This window comes from Onthophagus taurus, chromosome 10, assembly GCF_036711975.1.
Source record: "Onthophagus taurus isolate NC chromosome 10, IU_Otau_3.0, whole genome shotgun sequence".
In the NCBI taxonomy this organism is placed as follows: Eukaryota; Metazoa; Arthropoda; class Insecta; order Coleoptera; family Scarabaeidae; genus Onthophagus; species Onthophagus taurus.
In genome coordinates, this window is record NC_091975.1 from 6381388 (window position 1) to 6403916 (window position 22529).

The following is a 22529-nucleotide window of genomic DNA, read 5'->3' on the forward strand; positions in this document are numbered from 1 at the left end:
ATTTTAGAAGCAAAGATATCCTCAAAAGTTTCTCTTTTAATATATTGTCATAATAAAATTCCTAATTTCCCAATATTATTTAAAATGAGCCTTAATTAATATTTTTTAATTTACATAACTTTTAAAATCGGATACTTTCACGGTGCTACTTTAAAAAAGACATTTCTTTTCAAATAAATCCAAAAACTTTCATAACAACTTTAATTATAGCACGATGGGTTTAACAAAAGATTCAGGAAGTTTCTTATATGCACGACACATTCCATATAAACCGATCATTATTTTCTTTTATTTTTCTTTTACTTTCACTTATTAGTTAATTTAATATCAAAAAAATTATAAATAATAATTTAGAAATAATATTGTAAGTTGTAAGAATAAAAACAACAACAAAAAAATGGTAGGGTGAAGAAGTGGGAATCTGAGATAGTCGGATATCAATATAAGAAGTGGGTCAATTTGGAAGTTTCGCTCAGTTTGAAGTCCGCCAAGAAGAAGTGAGAGTGAATTTTAGTAGTTCTTCGCGAGGCTTGGTTTCGTTCTAACTGCCTAAGTGTTTTTCGTAGTGCCTTCGCGTCCTAGACATTGAAATTTATTAAACTTGAAACAAAAATGAAGGTAAAATTAACTTTCTTTCTTATTTTTAAAGATAACGTTTAAGCTGTTTTGTAAAATAAATTTATACAGGAAGTAATTTAAATGTCCAAAGATAAAAGAGGTTGAGAATAAAAAGGAGACATCGCGGTTACGCCACGTGCTTTCCAGTCCAATCAGTTTCATTCTGATTTTGCACGAAAGAACTTGAAGGTTTGTCACAGTAACGTGTGCGATATATTTTTTAGAAAGCGTGAAAGACTTTGCTAAATTACAAACGATAAAAGAGAAAGAAATCAATAAATATACAAATTAAATGATAAGTTCTTCCAACATTCTAAAATTTAAAACTAAAAACTTTAAAACTTAGAAGTATTACCAATAGTTCGCTCGTTACACTTTAAAATTTAACAAAACAATTTTTTTACCTCATTCAAGCCAATCACATTTTTTTGTTATAACCCCATTAATGGTTATAACTTTTTTGAAACAATCTTAAGATATTTCCAAACGATTAATACAATTTTGACATACAACAACAAGCTTTATGTACTTCTTGATGTTTTTGAAACACTTTTAGAACACATCAAAATCGATTTTTTAATAATTTCATCCACTTTAAGCATTCTAAAGGCCTTTTTCGTCGTTTAAAACCATTTTAATCCTCACCAATCATGTTTTTTCCATATTTTAAGGACTTAAAATTTTCTGGAAAACACCCCCATTAATGGTTATAACTTATTTTGCTTTTTCGAAATAATCTCAAGATATTTCCAAACGATTTTTACCATTTTGACATACAACAACAAGCTCTATGTACTTCTTGATGTTTTTGAAACACTTTTAGAACACATCAAAATCGATTTCTTTAATAATTTCATCCACTTTAAGCATTCTAAAGGTCTTTTTCGTCGTTTAAAACCATTTTAATCCTCAACAATCATGTTTTTTCCATATTTTAAGGACTTAAAATTTTCTGGAAAACACCCCCATTAATGCTAATAACTTATTTTGCTTTTTCGAAATAATCTCAAGATATTTCCAAACGATTTTTACCACTTTGACATACAACAACAAGCTTTATGTACTTCTTGATGTTTTTGAAACACTTTTAGAACACATCAAAATCGATTTTTTTAATAATTTCATCCACTTTAAGTATTCTAAAGGTCTTTTTCGTCGTTTAAAACCATTTTAATCCTCACCAATCATGTTTTTTCCATATTTTAAGGACTTAACATTTTCTGGCAAACACCCCCATTAATGCTAATAACTTATTTTGCTTTTTCGAAATAATCTCAAGATATTTCCAAACGATTTTTACCACTTTGACATACAACAACAAGCTTTATGTACTTCCTGATGTTTTTGAAACACTTTTAGAACACATCAAAATCGATTTTTTAATAATTTCATCCACTTTAAGCATTCTAAAGGTCTTTTTCGTCGTTTAAAACCATTTTAATCCTCACCAATCATGTTTTTTCCATATTTTAAGGACTTAAAATTTTCTGGCAAACACCCCCATTAATGCTAATAACTTATTTTGCTTTTTCGAAATAATCTCAAGATATTTCCAAACGATTTTTACCACTTTGACATACAACAACAAGCTTTATGTACTTCTTGATGTTTTTGAAACACTTTTAGAACACATCAAAATCGATTTTTTTAATAATTTCATCCACTTTAAGCATTCTAAAGGTCTTTTTCGTCGTTTAAAACCATTTTAGTCCTCACCAATCATGTTTTTTCCATATTTTAAGGACTTAAAATTTTCTGGAAAACACCCCCATTAATGGTTATAACTTATTTTGCTTTTTTGAAACAATCTAAAGATATTTCCAAACGATTTTTACCATTTTGACATACAACAACAAGCTTTATGTACTTCTTGATGTTTTTGAAACACTTTTGGAACACATCAAAATCGATTTTTTTAATAATTTCATCCACTTTAAGCATTCTAAAGGTCTTTTTCGTCGTTTAAAATCATTTTAATCCTCACCAATCATGTTTTTTCCATATTTTAAGGACTTAAAATTTTCTGGAAAACACCCCCATTAATGCTAATAACTTATTTTGCTTTTTCGAAATAATCTCAAGATATTTCCAAACGATTTTTACCACTTTGACATACAACAACAAGCTTTATGCACTTCTTGATGCTTTTGAAACAGCTTTAGAACACATCAAAATCGATTTTTTAATAATTTCATCCACTTTAAGCATTCTAAAGGTCTTTTTCGTCGTTTAAAACCATTTTAATCCTCACCAATCATGTTTTTTCCATATTTTAAGGACTTAAAATTTTCTGGAAAACACCCCCATTAATGCTAATAACTTATTTTGCTTTTTCGAAATAATCTCAAGATATTTCCAAACGATTTTTACCACTTTGACATACAACAACAAGCTTTATGTACTTCTTGATGTTTTTGAAACACTTTTAGAACACATCAAAATCGATTTTTTAATAATTTCATCCACTTTAAGCATTCTAAAGGTCTTTTTCGTCGTTTAAAACCATTTTAATCCTCACCAATCATGTTTTTTCCATATTTTAAGGACTTAAAATTTTCTGGAAAACACCCCCATTAATGCTAATAACTTATTTTGCTTTTTCGAAATAATCTCAAGATATTTCCAAACGATTTTTACCACTTTGACATACAACAACAAGCTTTATGCACTTCTTGATGCTTTTGAAACAGCTTTAGAACACATCAAAATCGATTTTTTAATAATTTCATCCACTTTAAGCATTCTAAAGGTCTTTTTCGTCGTTTAAAACCATTTTAATCCTCACCAATCATGTTTTTTCCATATTTTAAGGACTTAAAATTTTCTGGAAAACACCCCCATTAATGCTAATAACTTATTTTGCTTTTTCGAAATAATCTCAAGATATTTCCAAACGATTTTTACCACTTTGACATACAACAACAAGCTTTATGCACTTCTTGATGCTTTTGAAACAGCTTTAGAACACATCAAAATCGATTTTTTTAATAATTTCATCCACTTTAAGTATTCTAAAGGTCTTTTTCGTCGTTTAAAACCATTTTAATCCTCACCAATCATGTTTTTTCCATATTTTAAGGACTTAACATTTTCTGGCAAACACCCCCATTAATGCTAATAACTTATTTTGCTTTTTCGAAATAATCTCAAGATATTTCCAAACGATTTTTACCACTTTGACATACAACAACAAGCTTTATGTACTTCCTGATGTTTTTGAAACACTTTTAGAACACATCAAAATCGATTTTTTAATAATTTCATCCACTTTAAGCATTCTAAAGGTCTTTTTCGTCGTTTAAAACCATTTTAATCCTCACCAATCATGTTTTTTCCATATTTTAAGGACTTAAAATTTTCTGGCAAACACCCCCATTAATGCTAATAACTTATTTTGCTTTTTCGAAATAATCTCAAGATATTTCCAAACGATTTTTACCACTTTGACATACAACAACAAGCTTTATGTACTTCTTGATGTTTTTGAAACACTTTTAGAACACATCAAAATCGATTTTTTTAATAATTTCATCCACTTTAAGCATTCTAAAGGTCTTTTTCGTCGTTTAAAACCATTTTAGTCCTCACCAATCATGTTTTTTCCATATTTTAAGGACTTAAAATTTTCTGGAAAACACCCCCATTAATGGTTATAACTTATTTTGCTTTTTTGAAACAATCTAAAGATATTTCCAAACGATTTTTACCATTTTGACATACAACAACAAGCTTTATGTACTTCTTGATGTTTTTGAAACACTTTTGGAACACATCAAAATCGATTTTTTTAATAATTTCATCCACTTTAAGCATTCTAAAGGTCTTTTTCGTCGTTTAAAATCATTTTAATCCTCACCAATCATGTTTTTTCCATATTTTAAGGACTTAAAATTTTCTGGAAAACACCCCCATTAATGCTAATAACTTATTTTGCTTTTTCGAAATAATCTCAAGATATTTCCAAACGATTTTTACCACTTTGACATACAACAACAAGCTTTATGCACTTCTTGATGCTTTTGAAACAGCTTTAGAACACATCAAAATCGATTTTTTAATAATTTCATCCACTTTAAGCATTCTAAAGGTCTTTTTCGTCGTTTAAAACCATTTTAATCCTCACCAATCATGTTTTTTCCATATTTTAAGGACTTAAAATTTTCTGGAAAACACCCCCATTAATGCTAATAACTTATTTTGCTTTTTCGAAATAATCTCAAGATATTTCCAAACGATTTTTACCACTTTGACATACAACAACAAGCTTTATGTACTTCTTGATGTTTTTGAAACACTTTTAGAACACATCAAAATCGATTTTTTAATAATTTCATCCACTTTAAGCATTCTAAAGGTCTTTTTCGTCGTTTAAAACCATTTTAATCCTCACCAATCATGTTTTTTCCATATTTTAAGGACTTAAAATTTTCTGGAAAACACCCCCATTAATGCTAATAACTTATTTTGCTTTTTCGAAATAATCTCAAGATATTTCCAAACGATTTTTACCACTTTGACATACAACAACAAGCTTTATGCACTTCTTGATGCTTTTGAAACAGCTTTAGAACACATCAAAATCGATTTTTTAATAATTTCATCCACTTTAAGCATTCTAAAGGTCTTTTTCGTCGTTTAAAACCATTTTAATCCTCACCAATCATGTTTTTTCCATATTTTAAGGACTTAAAATTTTCTGGAAAACACCCCCATTAATGCTAATAACTTATTTTGCTTTTTCGAAATAATCTCAAGATATTTCCAAACGATTTTTACCACTTTGACATACAACAACAAGCTTTATGTACTTCTTGATGTTTTTGAAACACTTTTAGAACACATCAAAATCGATTTTTTAATAATTTCATCCACTTTAAGCATTCTAAAGGTCTTTTTCGTCGTTTAAAACCATTTTAATCCTCACCAATCATGTTTTTTCCATATTTTAAGGACTTAAAATTTTCTGGAAAACACCCCCATTAATGCTAATAACTTATTTTGCTTTTTCGAAATAATCTCAAGATATTTCCAAACGATTTTTACCACTTTGACATACAACAACAAGCTTTATGTACTTCTTGATGTTTTTGAAACACTTTTAGAACACATCAAAATCGATTTTTTAATAATTTCATCCACTTTAAGTATTCTAAAGGTCTTTTTCGTCGTTTAAAACCATTTTAATCCTCACCAATCATGTTTTTTCCATATTTTAAGGACTTAAAATTTTCTGGAAAACACCCCCATTAATGGTTATAACTTATTTTGCTTTTTCGAAATAATCTCAAGATATTTCCAAACGATTTTTACCACTTTGACATACAACAACAAGCTTTATACACTTCTTGATGCTTTTGAAACAGCTTTAGAACACATCAAAATCGATTTTTTAATAATTTCATCCACTTTAAGCATTCTAAAGGTCTTTTTCGTCGTTTAAAACCATTTTAATCCTCACCAATCATGTTTTTTCCATATTTTAAGGACTTAAAATTTTCTGGAAGACACCCCCATTAATGCTAATAACTTATTTTGCTTTTTCGAAATAATCTCAAGATATTTCCAAACGATTTTTACCATTTTGACATACAACCACAAGCTTTATTTACTTCTTGATGTTTTTGAAACACTTTTAGAACACATCAAAATCGATTTTTTAATAATTTCATCCACTTTAAGCATTCTAAAGGTCTTTTTCGTCGTTTAAAACCATTTTAATCCTCACCAATCACGTTTTTTTCTTAACTTATTTTGCGTCTTTGACACACCACAAGAAGCTTTATCTGCTTCCTGATGTTCTGGAAACACTTTTAGAATACGTCAAAATCGTCAGATTGAATTAAGTCACAAAACATCTTGTATATTATGTAACTTTTTAATTGAATCTCTTAAAACGAAAGCAACAAAGCGCAATTATTTTATCAAATCTTGAATTGATTATAAACCATTTGCTTTCTACCTTTTTATCTTTAAAACAATGTTTGGTTTTTTTTGTGTACGATTATAAATTTTCTCGCTTTCTCCTTCTTGTTCTGTTTTATTACCACAACCGGAAATTTTACATGACATTAAACGTCTCTTTAAAAGCTTCGTAAACATGTGTTGACCCCTAAGGTTATTAATTACATGCTTCTTTTTAGATTGAAATTTTCTTGTTATTATTTTATCTGGTTTCGATAAAAAAAGCTGATCCAATAAAAGCGCCTTTACACATAATAAGTTACGATGATATTTCGCCAGCTGAAAGAGAACATTTAGCATTTTTGGAAGAAATGAATAAGCAAAGAGAAAAACGATCGGGTCACAGTTTGCTTTCAATTTTGGGGAATGGGCTAAAAAATAAATTGGGTTCTTTAGCGAAAGCATCGGCTAGTTCATCAGCCCATTTTATTTCAAGTAGTAGTAGTAGTGGACATGATTACCATCATGATCATCATCATGACGAACACGATGTAAAAGAAACAAGAAAGATAAAAGTTATTTTTTTAATTAAAATTTATTTCAGTATGAACAAAAAACTTTCGATTTTTGGACTTTAAATAAATCGATTTTAAACACACTTTTACAAGCTGTTAAAGCTATAAAAGGTGCAACAATAGCTTTAACTGGAAAATTAATAAAAGGAAGTGGTTATTTAGTTTCAGCAAAAGGTAAATTAATTAGTCACGGTGGTGATGCTGTAACTAGTTTAGGAAAGAAAATTGCAACTTCAGCACTTTTAAGTCCTGTTGCTCACGGATCGCATTCTTCGTCATATTCAGGTAAATAAAAAAATTTGATTTATTATTTAAGTTGTTCAAAAATTAAGACGTTGACCATGAAAATTACAATGCACCACTGTTCCACTTAAATTTAACAGTCTGTTAAACATTATTTAGTACAATGCATAGTTAGTAAGTTAGAAGTGGTCAAAAGAAAGTATGTAGTTGATTGTTTATAGTGTTACCTCCTTTTTAAAATCGCTTTCTGTTTTCTTTTCACACAATGCTAAATAATTTTATTCGTAAATAGAAGAACGTTAACCTTGAATTTTGCACCTAATTGAGTTATTTTGTGATTAAGATCATCCCCACGAAGAGTACAACAGCGAATATGGACCATCAAGTCATCAAGATTCAGATGTGTCACCATCAGCTATAGCAGCAGATTATAATCCACCTCCAGATTTATCCAACAAATATTTACCAAGTAAATATTCAAATTACGAAGGTAATAGTAAAATAATTTTAATTTATTATCATAAAAATACTATTTCTGGTTTGAAAAATACTATCTCTTGTCAAAAGACAAACAACAAATTAAATCGAAAAAGGATTGTTGAACGCTTTTGAGAAGTAAGAAATTATTACTGTTCCTTTCTCATTGCCAAGGCCAGCGAACTTTCGCCATCTCTATGTCATCATCAACATTTTCAGTTTGCGGTGGTATCTATAGAAAGTGGTGATCACTTTCACCGAAAAATTTTAACAGTATGAATTGTAAATTATCAGATTGCACAAACCAATATTGCGTGAAAGGGAAGTTCTTAATTTTAAACCTTTTTTTTATAAAAGAAAGAAACGAAAGTTATGTGACATCCTTTTTATGAAGATTCTGTAAATTATTCGAGTCACCCAAGCGACAATATATTGATATTTGTACGTACAAAATTATATAGTTCAAAAAATACAGATATGGAATTAAAATAATTATATTTCTATTTTTTTTTAAAGATATTTGAAAATCAAAATTGCTTTCTTTCCATATTGACTTACATTTAGGCAACACAATTTACATCTCACATTTTCCTTTCAAATACATTTTTATTAAAGATTTAACGATTTAAATGTTTTCCAACGTAGAAATAATGTTTCAAATTTGACGTTTATTTCAGTTCAAAATTGTTAAAGTAGTCAAGATTTTAAAAATCAAAATCGCTTCTTTCCATATTGACACACATTTAGGCAACACAACTTACATCTAACACATTTTCGTTTCAAACAGATTCTTATTAAAGATTTAACGATTTAAATGTTTTCCAACGTAGAAATAGTACTTCAAATTTGACGTTTATTTCAGTTCAAAATTGTTAAACTAGTCAAGATATTAAAAATCAAAATCACTTTATTTCCATATTGACATACACTTAGGCAACACAACTTACATCTAACACATTTTCCTTTCAAACACATTCTTATTAAAGATTTAATGATTTAAATGTTTTCCAATGTAGAAATAATGTTTCAAATTTGACGTTTATTTCAGTTCAAAATTATTAAAATAGTCAAGATATTAAAAATCAAAATCGCTTTATTTCCTTATTGACATACACTTAGGCAACACAACTTACATCTAACACATTTTCCTTTCAAACACATTTTTATTAAAGATTTAGTGATTTAAATGTTTTCCAACGCAGAAATAGTATTTCAAATTTGACGTTTAAGACTCCGACTTAAAATTTACATATTGACTTCAAATTAACAGATAAAAATTCGTTTTTAAGCCAATTACCAGAGGGAATACAAATTTTAAAGAAAATGCCATGATTCTGTGCATTATTCGAGTCACCCAAGCGTAAATATATTGATATTGAAATTAAAATAATTATATTTTAAAAATCGTAGAAGTACTAAAGATATTTGAAAATCAAAATCGCTTTATTTCCTTATTGACATACACTTAGGCAACACAACTTACATCTAACACCTTTTCCTTTCAAATACATTTTTATTAAAGATTTAATGATTTAAATGTTGTCCAATGCAGAAATAGTATTTCAAATTTGCCGTTTAAGACTCCGACTTAAAATCTACATATTGACTTCAAATTAACAGATAAAAATTCGTTTTTAACCCAATTACCAGAGGGAATAATAATTTTAAAGAAAATGCCATAATTCTATAGATTATTCGAGTCACCCAAGCGAAAATACATTGATATTGTAATTAAAATAATTATATTTTAAAAATCGTAGAAGTACTAAAGATATTTGAAAATCAAAATCGCTTTTTTTCCATATTGACATAGACATAGGCAACACAACTTACATCTAACACATTTTCCTTTCAAACACATTCTTATTAAAGATTTAATAATTTAAATGTTTTCCAACGCAGAAATAGTATTTCAAATTTGATGTTGAAGATTCCGACTTAAAATCTACATATTGACTTCAAATTAACAGATAAAAATTAGTTTTTAAGCTAATTACCAGAGGGAATAAAAATTTTAAATAAAATGCCATGATTCTGTGCATTATTCGAGTCACCCAAGCGAAAATATATCGATATTGAAATTAAAATAATTATATTTTAAAAATCGTAGAAGTACTAAAGATATTTGAAAATCAAAATCGCTTTATTTCCATATTGACATACACTTAGGCAACACAACTTACATCTAACACATTTTCCTTTCAAACACATTCTTATTAAAGATTTAATAATTTAAATGTTTTCCAACGCAGAAATAGTATTTCAAATTTGATGTTGAAGATTCCGACTTAAAATCTACATATTGACTTCAAATTAACAGATAAAAATTCGTTTTTAAGCTAATTACCAGAGGGAATAATAATTTTAAAGAAAATGGCATGATTCTGTAGATTATTCGAGTCACCCAAGCGTAAATATATTGATATTGAAATTAAAATAATTATATTTTAAAAATCGTAGAAGTACTAAAGATATTTGAAAATCAAAATCGCTTTATTTCCATATTGACATACACTTAGGCAACACAACTTACATCTAACACATTTTCCTTTCAAATACATTTTTATTAAAGATTTAATGATTTAAATGTTGTCCAATGCAGAAATAGTATTTCAAATTTGACGTTTAAGACTTCGACTTAAAATCTACATATTGACTTCAAATTAACAGATAAAAATTCGTTGTTAAGCCAATTACTAGAAGAAATAATAATTTTAAAGAAAATGCCATGATTCTATAGATTATTCGAGTCACCCAAGCGAAAATACATTGATATTGTAATTAAAATAATTATATTTTGAAAATCGTAGAAGTACTAAAGATATTTGAAAATCAAAATCTCTTTATTTCCATATTGACATGTATTTAGGCAACACAACTTACATCTAACACATTTTCCTTTCAAACACATTGTTATTAAAGATTTAAATGTTTTTCAACTCAGAAATAGTATTTCAAATTTGACGTTTAAGACTCCGACTTAAAATCTATGTATTGACTTTAAATTAACAGATAAGAATTCGTTTTTAAACCAATTACCAGAAGGGATAATAATTTTAAAGAAAATGCCATCATCAAGTGGATTCGATCACAATTTGGAAGGTCAAGAAAGTCAAAACATCCCCGATTTTAAACCATTAGATCCCCAAACGCCTAATTACCGCGAAGTTTTAGCTAATCTTTTAGCTTCATCTTCGGGTACAAATTTAAAGCCAAATTCATCGCCATCATTTGAGAATTTCGAAAAAAATCGTGGTGTTAATAACATAGCTCAGCTGCCATTGGAGCATAAATCACCCAGCGTAAATTATTTAAAATACTTTAAAGATACGGGTTTGATGAAGAGGCCATCAACATTTTCAATTCATCCCATGAATATTTATAACCCTCAAACGGAATTTTTAAATTTTCATCCCCCAAATTTTAACGCACCACCACCTCTCTCGAATCATTTCCAATCGTTTTCGAATCAACCATTTTTAAACCAATTTAATTCGATGCCTATGATGGGTTACGAAGATTTAACGCCTCAATACTCAAATCAACATCAAAATCAATTGCCGAATCAAAATTTCCAACCGGATACAGACAGTTTGGAAATGTTACAACCTCACGATCCAAGATCATTTTCGAAACCGCTCCTTCCAACCCCTTTAACGAGTTCGGAATTTATCATGGAATCTCCAGGAAAAGTGAAAAAAACGCCGTTGAAATCGAAAAAGCCGAATATTGACGTTGTTAAATCGATAACTTACGAATTAAGACCGAACGGACCTGTTAAAATTTGACTTAAACAACAAAAAGACTCAAGACTTTGACTTGGACATTTTTAGGTTTGCATTTTTTTGTTGATTAAGCCTTTTAAAGGTAATTTTGTTTTGTTTTGTCGTAGGAGGTGGAAATTTAAAACCATTATCGACTTTGGATTTTATTTTAAATCAATATAAAAGTCATTGGAAATAATTATTATTGATTTTCAAGATGATTGAGTGGATTCAAAAAAAAAACTGGAATGGATTTGTAGTCATTATTAGGTTTAGGACGTTTTAACGATTTTTATGTTTTTTTTTAATTTATTTTTGTATAAAATAGAAATATACTTTTTTATGACATAATTTTGCGTTCAAATCTTATTTAACTTTCTTTATTGGGTTAATAGATGAGAAGGTACTGTTGGCAGAAGAATTCTATTAAATAATTTTAATGGTACTGTTTATGGAAGACTAAACATTGCTGGCAGAAGACTTGACGACATTAATGGAAGGCAGGATACCGCTTGCAGAAGACTAGATACTGTGAATTAACACTGGATGAGGTTAATAAAGTACAAGGTACTTCTGGCAGATGACTTCTATAAAATAATTTTAATGGAAGACTAAATACTATTCATAGAAGACTAAATACTGATGACAGAAGATTACATACTGCTACTAGAAGACTAAATACACCTCACTGAAGACTAGACATTACGTTACTGTAAGACTGGATATCTCTTGCAGAAGACTAGACACTGTACTGCACAAGATACTGCTAGCAGAAGACTTTTATTTAATTTATTTTTGTATAAAACAGAAATACACTTTTTTATGACATAATTTTGCGTTAAAATCTTATTTAACTTTCCTTATTGGGTTAATAGAAGAGAAGGTATTGTTGGCAGAAGAATTCTATTAAATAATTTTAATGGTACTGTTCATAGAAGACTAAACCTTGCTGGCAGAAGACTTGATACACTAAGTACACCTCACAAAAGACTAGATACTGCGGAGAGAAAACTAAGTACTGCCGGCAGAAGACTAGACGCCATTAATGGAAGGCAGGATATCGCTTGCAGAAGACTAGATACTGTCAATTAACACTGGATGAGGTTAATAAAGTATAAGGTACTGCTGGCAGAAGACTTCTATTAAATAATTTTATATAAAACAGAAATACACTTTTTTATGACATAATTTTGCATTAAAATCTTATTTAACCTTCCTTATTGGGTGAATAGGATGATCCATATGACTCAAATCAGGTGGATTCTTTTCAAATTCGGCAATTTCCTTCATTCCCTCTTCGGCAATTTTCCACAAGTCGGGATTTTCTCGCTTAAAAGTCTCGTACCATTTCGAAACGTACGAATATTTCGAAAAATCAAAATTAATCGCCTCCAAGCACATCGTAGCTGTACAAAGCGGAAAGTCAGCGATAGTAAGGTTATCTAAAAAAATTAATGAAAATAAAAATTAAAAAAGATATGATTAAAACAACCGCTGGCGGAATATTTTGCGCCGAGAGTTTTCAAATAAGTGTTAAAAACATCCAGGGCGATATGAAGCTTTTTTAAACTCAAAGGGGTTCGTTGATAATCAAAAAATATTGGGGCCATCTAAAAAGTAGTTATTTAAGGTAAATTATAAAAAGGAAATTAGTTGATTTACATACAACATAAGCTGAAATAGAACTGTAATAAAACGCCATGTTGAAGCATAATCGATGATTTACAATCGCTCTTGATTTAGGATCTTTTGGATACAAATCATTTCCGTCATAATATTTTTCAACTAAATATTGTAAAATTGCATTGCTACAAAAAATTAAAAATTATAATCAAAAAATAAGACTCAATTAACATTGAAACGTCCTTACCTTTCACTTAATAAAAAACCATCATCGTCAAGAACTGGAATTTCTTTTTGTGGGTTTAACTAAATGAAAAAAGTTTCCTTCTTAATTTGTTAATTAATTAATTAATAGACCTACTTTAGCATATTCCTCTGTCATATGATCTCCAGCACCAAAATCAACGTTAATTAACGTATAATCCAAATTAATTGCTTTCAAACATTGCCGAACCGCCAAAGAAGGTGGACCATCAGACACCGAATATAATTTTATAACCATCTTTTTTAATTCAACGATAATTTTTATTTCATCAACAAAGTGCTATTTTAAGACTGTAACGGGAGGAAGTTGAACTTGAAGTGATTTTTCGAAAGTTACTGAAAGGAGGTCGCATTTATTGAGTTGGTTGCATAACTTTTGCTACAAAGTGTTTTTTAAAACTTGAAAATATATTCACCCATTTGTTTATAGGGGTCAGAAATGTTGAGTTTTAATTGCCAGAATTAATGTTAAAAAAGGTTGGATTAGCAGTGAGAGTGTCAAAAATAGCAAAAAAGTGGCGAAAATAATGCCCGAAAGAAATGTATCAAAAAAAAAGCTAAAAACGTAGACACAAACCAAGAACTAGAAAGATAAAGAACAGATAAAGAAAGAAATTAGAAATAAACCAGAATGTAGTAGTTGCAAAAAAATGTCAGATGAAGAATCCAGAATGAGGAAATAGAGAGTGTCAAAATCGAAAAATCTGAAGACAGTGATGTAGTTGCTTACTCTGAGAGTGTTAAGAGTTAGAAGGAAAATAGCCAAAATGATGCGAGGATGAAAAATACCAAAACCAAGTTGATAATTGAGAAATAAAACTGAAAGAAGAAAATATGCCAATAACAAGAATATAAAACTAAATAGATTATACAAATAATAGAAAGAATGGAACTAGTAAAATACAAAAAGAAAAACACAAAAACTAGGCAAATACAAAATAAAGAGAAAATAGAAGGAAAATACCAGATGAAGTGAGAACTCCTAATGAAACCAGAAGTAATAAGGAGACAGATGGTGTATCAACGACTCTAATAGGATCATTAACAAAGAATTCTTATGACCAAATGCTTGAAGAAGTGTTAGTATATCATTAGATATGGGTAATAGAAAATAAAGTGGTGGTGGCAGAAGACTTCTATTAAATAATTTTAATGGTAAACTAGATACTGCTCATAGAAGACTAAATACTGACGACAGAAGATAAAATGCTGCTGATAGAAGACTAAGTACACCTCACTGAAGACTAGACACTGTTACTGGAAGACTGGGTATCGCTTGCAGAAGACTAGACACTATTAATTAACACTGGATAAGCTTAATAAAGTACAAGGTACTGCTAGCAGAAGACTTCTATTAAATAATTTTAATGGGAGACTAGATATTGCTCATAGAAAATTAAATACTGACGACAGAAGATAAAATGCTGCTGATAGAAGACTAAGTGCACCTCACTGAAGACTAGACACTGTTACTGGAAGACTGGATATCGCTTGCAGAAGACTAGACACTATTAATTAACACTGGATAAGCTTAATAAAGTACAAGGTACTGCTAGCAGAAGACTTCTATTAAATAATTTTAATGGGAGACTAGATATTGCTCATAGAAAATTAAATACTGGCGACAGAAGATAAAATGCTGCTGATAGAAGACTAAGTGCACCTCACTGAAGACTAGACACTGTTACTGGAAGACTGGATATCGCTTGCAGAAGACTAGACACTATTAATTAACACTTTATAAGGTTAATAAAGTACAAGGTACTGCTAGCAGAAGACTTCTATTAAATAATTTTAATGGGAGACTAGATATTGCTCATAGAAAATTAAATACTGACGACAGAAGATAAAATGCTGCTGATAGAAGACTAAGTGCACCTCACTGAAGACTAGACACTGTTACTGGAAGACTGGATATCGCTTGCAGAAGACTAGACACTATTAATTAACACTTTATAAGGTTAATAAAGTACAAGGTACTGCTAGCAGAAGACTTCTATTAAATAATTTTAATGGGAGACTAGATATTGCTCATAGAAAATTAAATACTGACGACAGAAGATAAAATGCTGCTGATAGAAGACTAAGTGCACCTCACTGAAGACTAGACACTGTTACTGGAAGACTGGGTATCGCATGCAGAAGACTAGACACTATTAATTAACACTGGATAAGCTTAATAAAGTACAAGGTACTGCTAGCAGAAGACTTCTATTAAATAATTTTAATGGGAGACTAGATATTGCTCATAGAAAATTAAATACTGACGACAGAAGATAAAATGCTGCTGATAGAAGACTAAGTGCACCTCACTGAAGACTAGACACTGTTACTGGAAGACTGGGTATCGCTTGCAGAAGACTAGACACTATTAATTAACACTGGATAAGCTTAATAAAGTACAAGGTACTGCTAGCAGAAGACTTCTATTAAATAATTTTAATGGGAGACTAGATATTGCTCATAGAAAATTAAATACTGACGACAGAAGATAAAATGCTGCTGATAGAAGACTAAGGGCACCTCACTGAAGACTAGACACTGTTACTGGAAGACTGGGTATCGCTTGCAGAAGACTAGACACTATTAATTAACACTGGATAAGCTTAATAAAGTACAAGGTACTGCTAGCAGAAGACTTCTATTAAATAATTTTAATGGGAGACTAGATATTGCTCATAGAAAATTAAATACTGACGACAGAAGATAAAATGCTGCTGATAGAAGACTAAGTGCACCTCACTGAAGACTAGACACTGTTACTGGAAGACTGGGTATCGCTTGCAGAAGACTAGACACTATTAATTAACACTGGATAAGCTTAATAAAGTACAAGGTACTGCTAGTAGAAGACTTCTATTAAATAATTTTAATGGGAGACTAGATATTGCTCATAGAAAATTAAATACTGACGACAGAAGATAAAATACTGCTGATAGAAGACTAAGTGCACCTCACTGAAGACTAGACACTGTTACTGGAAGACTGGGTATCGCTTGCTATTAATTAACACTGGATAAGCTTAATAAAGTACAAGGTACTGCTAGCAGAAGACTTCTATTAAATAATTTTAATGGGAGACTAGATATTGCTCATAGAAAATTAAATACTGACGACAGAAGATAAAATGCTGCTGATAGAAGACTAAGTGCACCTCACTGAAGACTAGACACTGTTACTGGAAGACGGGGTATTGCTTGCAGAAGACTAGACACTATTAATTAACACTGGATAAGCTTAATAAAGTACAAGGTACTGCTAGCAGAAGACTTCTATTAAATAATTTTAATGGGAGACTAGATATTGCTCATAGAAAATTAAATACTGACGACAGAAGATAAAATGCTGCTGATAGAAGACTAAGTGCACCTCACTGAAGACTAGACACTGTTACTGGAAGACGGGGTATTGCTTGCAGAAGACTAGACACTATTAATTAACACTGGATAAGCTTAATAAAGTACAAGGTACTGCTAGCAGAAGACTTCTATTAAATAATTTTAATGGGAGACTAGATATTGCTCATAGAAGACTAAATACTGACGACAGAAGATAAAATGCTGCTGATAGAAGACTAAGTACACCTCACTGAAGACTAGACACTGTTACTGGAAGACTGGATATCGCTTGCAGAAGACTAGACACTATTAATTAACACTGGATAAGCTTAATAAAGTACAAGGTACTGCTAGCAGAAGACTTCTATTAAATAATTTTAATGGGAGACTAGATATTGCTCATAGAAAATTAAATACTGACGACAGAAGATAAAATGCTGCTGATAGAAGACTAAGTGCACCTCACTGAAGACTAGACACTGTTACTGGAAGACTGGATATCGCTTGCAGAAGACTAGACACTATTAATTAACACTTTATAAGGTTAATAAAGTACAAGGTACTGCTAGCAGAAGACTTCTATTAAATAATTTTAATGGGAGACTAGATATTGCTCATAGAAAATTAAATACTGACGACAGAAGATAAAATACTGCTGATAGAAGACTAAGTGCACCTCACTGAAGACTAGACACTGTTACTGGAAGACTGGGTATCGCTTGCAGAAGACTAGACACTATTAATTAACACTGGATAAGCTTAATAAAGTACAAGGTACTGCTAGCAGAAGACTTCTATTAAATAATTTTAATGGGAGACTAGATATTGCTCATAGAAAATTAAATACTGACGACAGAAGATAAAATGCTGCTGATAGAAGACTAAGTGCACCTCACTGAAGACTAGACACTGTTACTGGAAGACTGGATATCGCTTGCAGAAGACTAGACACTATTAATTAACACTGGATAAGCTTAATAAAGTACAAGGTACTGCTAGCAGAAGACTTCTATTAAATAATTTTAATGGGAGACTAGATATTGCTCATAGAAAATTAAATACTGACGACAGAAGATAAAATGCTGCTGATAGAAGACTAAGTGCACCTCACTGAAGACTAGACACTGTTACTGGAAGACTGGATATCGCTTGCAGAAGACTAGACACTATTAATTAACACTTTATAAGGTTAATAAAGTACAAGGTACTGCTAGCAGAAGACTTCTATTAAATAATTTTAATGGGAGACTAGATATTGCTCATAGAAAATTAAATACTGACGACAGAAGATAAAATGCTGCTGATAGAAGACTAAGTGCACCTCACTGAAGACTAGACACTGTTACTGGAAGACTGGGTATCGCTTGCAGAAGACTAGACACTATTAATTAACACTGGATAAGCTTAATAAAGTACAAGGTACTGCTAGCAGAAGACTTCTATTAAATAATTTTAATGGGAGACTAGATATTGCTCATAGAAAATTAAATACTGACGACAGAAGATAAAATGCTGCTGATAGAAGACTAAGTGCACCTCACTGAAGACTAGACACTGTTACTGGAAGACGGGGTATTGCTTGCAGAAGACTAGACACTATTAATTAACACTGGATAAGCTTAATAAAGTACAAGGTACTGCTAGCGGAAGACTTCTATTAAATAATTTTAATGGGAGACTAGATACTGTTCATAGAAGATTAAATACTGCTGACAGAAGACTAGATTCTGCTGATAGGAAACTAAGTATACCTCACTGAACTGTTAATTACCACTGGATGAGGTTAATAGAGAATAAGGTACTGCTGACTTCTGCCAGTTCTATTAAATAACTTTAATGGAAGACTAGATACTATCGGAACAAAATGCCAGATGACTAGACACCACTTAAAAAGGATTAAATCCGGCCAGAAAAGGACTAAATACTGCTAATTCTTTTCTTTATACACTTTTATTTTCTATCTAGTGAGACTTTTAACACAAACCTTTTTGCTAAAAAACTGTTTATTCGTTTAAATTTGAATTTTATACGTGTTAAAATAAAAATGTAATCAATGCAAATATTTAATGAATTAATTTTAATCATATATGAATAAACTTCCTTTTGTCTGTGTGTGTGTCGTACCCTGCTGCAAATATGGATACATTACGTAAATAAACACACAAGGTATGTGTCAGAGTTGTTGATAACGACGCTTATCAAACGTGTCGACTAACTATAAAACCTTTTATATAAAAACGTTACGAATTTTAGTAGGTCACATCAGTATTATATTAAATACAATCGATAATGGCTGGAATAATAAAAGTGGCAATTCATTATAATTCAGAAAGTTTTTTTTATAATTTAAACAGTAAAATATCTCTAGCTGAAAATATTTGTGGTATTTGTGAAAGTCAAAACATTGTAAGTACAAAAAAATATTTTTTTTATGAAATAATATATTTATTTTTAGAGTGGAAGCGATTCTTGGGGATTAAAACGAAAAGAAATCACAGAAAAAAATAAAAATAAACCCACAAAGAACATCGAAGAATATTATTACATAGAAGATTTTTCAACAGTTCAAAATGGGGATGAATTAAAATTGGTTACATCGATTCCGGTTAAGCTTAGTTTTATATTTAGGAATTATAACATTTCTTTCGCTGATTTAGCAAAAGAAAATAGCGATAAATTATTTCTAAAATATCTAGTCCAATATCAAAATCAAACTTATCTGCTCAATTACATCCTTGAAGATGAAGTAATCAACAAAGAAAATTTAAAAGTATGTTATCAAACGATTTTACAAATTTTAAAATACGGTTTTCTTGACGAACTTCCCATGCCAATTGTGGAAAAAATGATAGATGAAGTAAAAAATTGTAAAGTTGACGAAATGATTCTAGACTATAAATTGAAAAGAGAAAGACCACATATTTTAGAATGTATCATGTCTATTTTGTGTCAATTAATGGTTATTAGGGAATGTTCAGTCCATATCAAAGAAGAAGTAAGTACACCGGATGTTTTAAATGATTAAAATTGAATCATATTAATTTTTAAAGTCATTTGCGGTTTCTTTTTTTTAGATAGCTTTAATTCCAATAACACAATTGATATCAATGTGTCGTTTAAGATCAATGAAATTCCAATTAAAACCGTTAAAACTTTTAAATTCAATTGTAACGGTTGTTAAAGATGAGGGTAAATGGAAAATGTTAAAAGAAATGGATTCCGCCGAATTTAGAAATGTTTTGTTTGAACATTTAATTCAAGATTTAAAGAAATGTAATGATGCTATTGGTAAAGAAGTTTATGTTTATCAATGTCACATTTTAAGGTAAATAAAAACACATTTTTGATCAAATTAATAATCTTTTTATTTAAGTCGATTAATGGATAAACTCGTAACATCAGCAGATCCAGAAATTTTAAAACAATTCGAATGCAATGAAAATTCCGAGAATCGTCTAAGTGATATCCTCGAGTTCCAAGAAGATAACCCATTGAATTATAAAGGAAAATGGGGTTCAAATGATACAGTTATAAGTTCCTCTGAAGAGTATATTTTAAAATTTCCTCCCAAACGAATTAAAATAACACATTTCTTTTTAGTTCATACAGATATAGTTTTTTAAGTGTTTCTTCGAGAGATAGCATATCAACCCTTAGATCATTTCCAAAGGTAGATGAAGGAGTGTGTAAATTAACTGAGGAATGTTTGGGTAATATAAGTTAAAATTAATTAATAATTAAATCATTATTTTTTCCAAAAACAGTTTATTATGCTGGAATGTACGAAATGAACTTCAACCAATCTAAATTAGAAGAATTAGCAAATCAATCAAAAATAACGATTTCGGCCGATAAAATAGTAAAAATGTTGGCGAGTATTTTACGAATTGGTTCAAAAATTGATAAAAAACGTGAAGATTTTCAACCATTAGTTTTCAATACAAGTTTAAAACAAGGTTTTTTCTTGGAATTATTCTGCAGGACGATGTGGTTGTTATCAAAAACGCGAAGAGAAATGCAAGCTCACGTAGCCGATGATTTTGATAAGGTTTTAAATATTTTAGAGTTACAAGTGCGAAGAACTCTCGAATGGAAACCGTTAACGTTAGCAGAGCTATTAAAGCAAATGAAAACTTTAAGTTATAATGTTGTTTGTAACACGTTAGAGGTAAAATCAATTTTATTAACTTATTTTATTAATATTATTTATTTTTGAGTTATAGAAAGAAGCTGAAATTAATTGGAAAAATAATTTAAATAAAAATCCTTGTGTACAACTTCTTAAAAAACATTTTAGTACTGATAATGAAGATTTAGTTCGACAACAAAGATTAAGCGTTTTAAAAGCTGGGCAAGATTTTCCTAAATTACCTGAAGTTAAAGTAAGCTTTTCTATATTTATCAATACTGATATTAACACTTCATTTTATTATTTAGAAGAAACAACAATATTTTTCGGTAGAACTTTCTCAAAATTGTAAACAACTCCTTTATTATGATTGTAACAACAATGTGCGCAAAGCTTTTCAGCCTATTGTTTACAACATTTCAGCAATTAGACATCTTATAATTGGAATAAGTTGCCCATACTACAAAGAAAATATGTATGTTAACCAACTTATAATAATTTACAATAACAAAATAATTAAATATTTTTTTTTAAGTGTTAAAAACTCAACTTGTTTATTTGCTTTGCAATTTGAAGGTGATACATACATTCATTTTTTGGCTAAAGATGAAAAGATGGCTCAATATTGGATGGATGGATTACATATTTTATTGGGTACCACAATTTTTATTACCTTCTTTTATTTAGAAATTAATAAAATGTATTTTTGCAGGTAAAAATGATTTTTCTGATAGTTATAAAAAAGAACTCGAAGAACTCACCAATATGGATATTGCCCTACAATTGTTGGAGCTACAAAATGTGGAAATTCCAGATCAACCTCCTCCACTTCCTTTAGTCCCACCAAGACCCCCTTTACCACCAAGACCTGTTACACAACTTAGTAACACCAAAAATAATTATTAAAAAATTATTTGTATTAAACCAAAGAACAAATTTAATTAAAAACTAATAATATAGCTTTAATAAATAAATATTTATCTTTAAATTTAAGAGTTGTTGTTATTGAGTTATCTAATTGGGTTTTGGAGTTCAAACTCTTCTTTCGTATCATGCTACAGAGACATCAAATATATCTCAAATTAGCCAGGTAGCCCTTTTTTAATTCCATTACTCCATTTACTTGAGCTGCTTCTAAAATTAAGAGTTTTTTATAAAAACTTTTTAAAAGTGAGGTTATGCCACTAAAATATTTTATCCAAATTTAAACATTTTCAATAAGCCATAGAAACTCTTTCTTAATTCCATTATAACTCCATTCCATTACTCCCTTTACTTGAGCTGCTTCTAAAATTAAGAGTTATTTATGAAAACTTTTTAAAAGTGAGGTTATGCCACTAAAATATTTTATCCAAATTTAAACATTTTCAATAAGCCATAGAAACTCTTTCTTAATTCCATTATAACTGTATTCCATTACTCCCTTTACTCACTTTAGTTGAGCTGCTTCTAAAATTAAGAGTTATTTATGAAAACTTTTTAAAAGTGAGGTTATGTCACTAAAATATTTTATCCAAATTTAAACATTTCCAGTAATCCATAGAAACTCATTTTTAATTCCATTATAACTCTATTCCATTAAACACCCTAAATTATT

The 22529-nt window shown here is 29.7% G+C and overlaps 3 protein-coding genes across 3 annotated transcripts; 2 read left to right on the forward strand and 1 right to left on the reverse strand.

Moving 5' to 3' along the window:
- The first annotated feature begins 443 nt into the window (after positions 1-443).
- LOC139431602 (uncharacterized) lies at positions 444-11781 on the forward strand. The gene is made up of 6 exons (XM_071199597.1): positions 444-618; positions 6759-7070; positions 7124-7379; positions 7681-7827; positions 10827-11647; positions 11707-11781. The coding sequence occupies exons 1-5, from the start codon at positions 613-615 to the stop codon at positions 11600-11602; spliced, it is 1497 nt and encodes a 498-aa protein (XP_071055698.1). The 5' UTR covers positions 444-612; the 3' UTR covers positions 11603-11647; positions 11707-11781.
- Positions 11782-12701: 920 nt separating this feature from the next.
- Positions 12702-21785, reverse strand: LOC111417776 (GST-containing FLYWCH zinc-finger protein). Its single transcript, XM_023050153.2, has 6 exons — positions 21694-21785; positions 13563-13801; positions 13449-13507; positions 13245-13386; positions 13071-13188; positions 12702-13020 (listed from the first exon to the last, which is right to left on the reverse strand). Exons 2-6 carry the CDS (start codon positions 13701-13703, stop codon positions 12782-12784), a joined length of 699 nt encoding a protein of 232 aa, XP_022905921.1. The 5' UTR covers positions 13704-13801; positions 21694-21785; the 3' UTR covers positions 12702-12781.
- LOC111417775 (engulfment and cell motility protein 1-like) lies at positions 18883-21925 on the forward strand. The gene is made up of 10 exons (XM_023050151.2): positions 18883-19209; positions 19259-19798; positions 19878-20128; positions 20177-20350; positions 20404-20513; positions 20568-20971; positions 21027-21185; positions 21241-21407; positions 21468-21586; positions 21645-21925. The coding sequence occupies exons 1-10, from the start codon at positions 19093-19095 to the stop codon at positions 21836-21838; spliced, it is 2235 nt and encodes a 744-aa protein (XP_022905919.1). The 5' UTR covers positions 18883-19092; the 3' UTR covers positions 21839-21925.
- Positions 21926-22529: the final 604 nt, after the last annotated feature.

What these genes read in the sequence shown, in the direction of transcription:
- LOC111417775 (XM_023050151.2), top strand. Translation starts at nt 19,093, where the DNA reads ATGGCTGGAATAATAAAAGTGGCAATTCATTATAATTCAGAAAGTTTT. An exon ending in TTTGTGAAAGTCAAAACATT is followed by an intron (nt 19,210 to 19,258) that starts GTAAGTACAAAA and finishes ATTTATTTTTAG; the next exon opens with AGTGGAAGCGATTCTTGGGG. An exon ending in CTAAATTACCTGAAGTTAAA is followed by an intron (nt 21,186 to 21,240) that starts GTAAGCTTTTCT and finishes TTTATTATTTAG; the next exon opens with AAGAAACAACAATATTTTTC.
- LOC111417776 (XM_023050153.2), bottom strand. Translation starts at nt 13,703, where the DNA reads ATGGTTATAAAATTATATTCGGTGTCTGATGGTCCACCTTCTTTGGCG. An exon ending in GGTTTTTTATTAAGTGAAAG is followed by an intron (nt 13,387 to 13,448) that starts GTAAGGACGTTT and finishes AATTTTTTGTAG; the next exon opens with CAATGCAATTTTACAATATT. An exon ending in CGCAAAATATTCCGCCAGCG is followed by an intron (nt 13,021 to 13,070) that starts GTTGTTTTAATC and finishes TAATTTTTTTAG; the next exon opens with ATAACCTTACTATCGCTGAC.
- LOC139431602 (XM_071199597.1), top strand. An exon ending in ATCATCATGACGAACACGAT is followed by an intron (nt 7,071 to 7,123) that starts GTAAAAGAAACA and finishes AATTTATTTCAG; the next exon opens with TATGAACAAAAAACTTTCGA. An exon ending in GCATTCTTCGTCATATTCAG is followed by an intron (nt 7,380 to 7,680) that starts GTAAATAAAAAA and finishes TTTGTGATTAAG; the next exon opens with ATCATCCCCACGAAGAGTAC.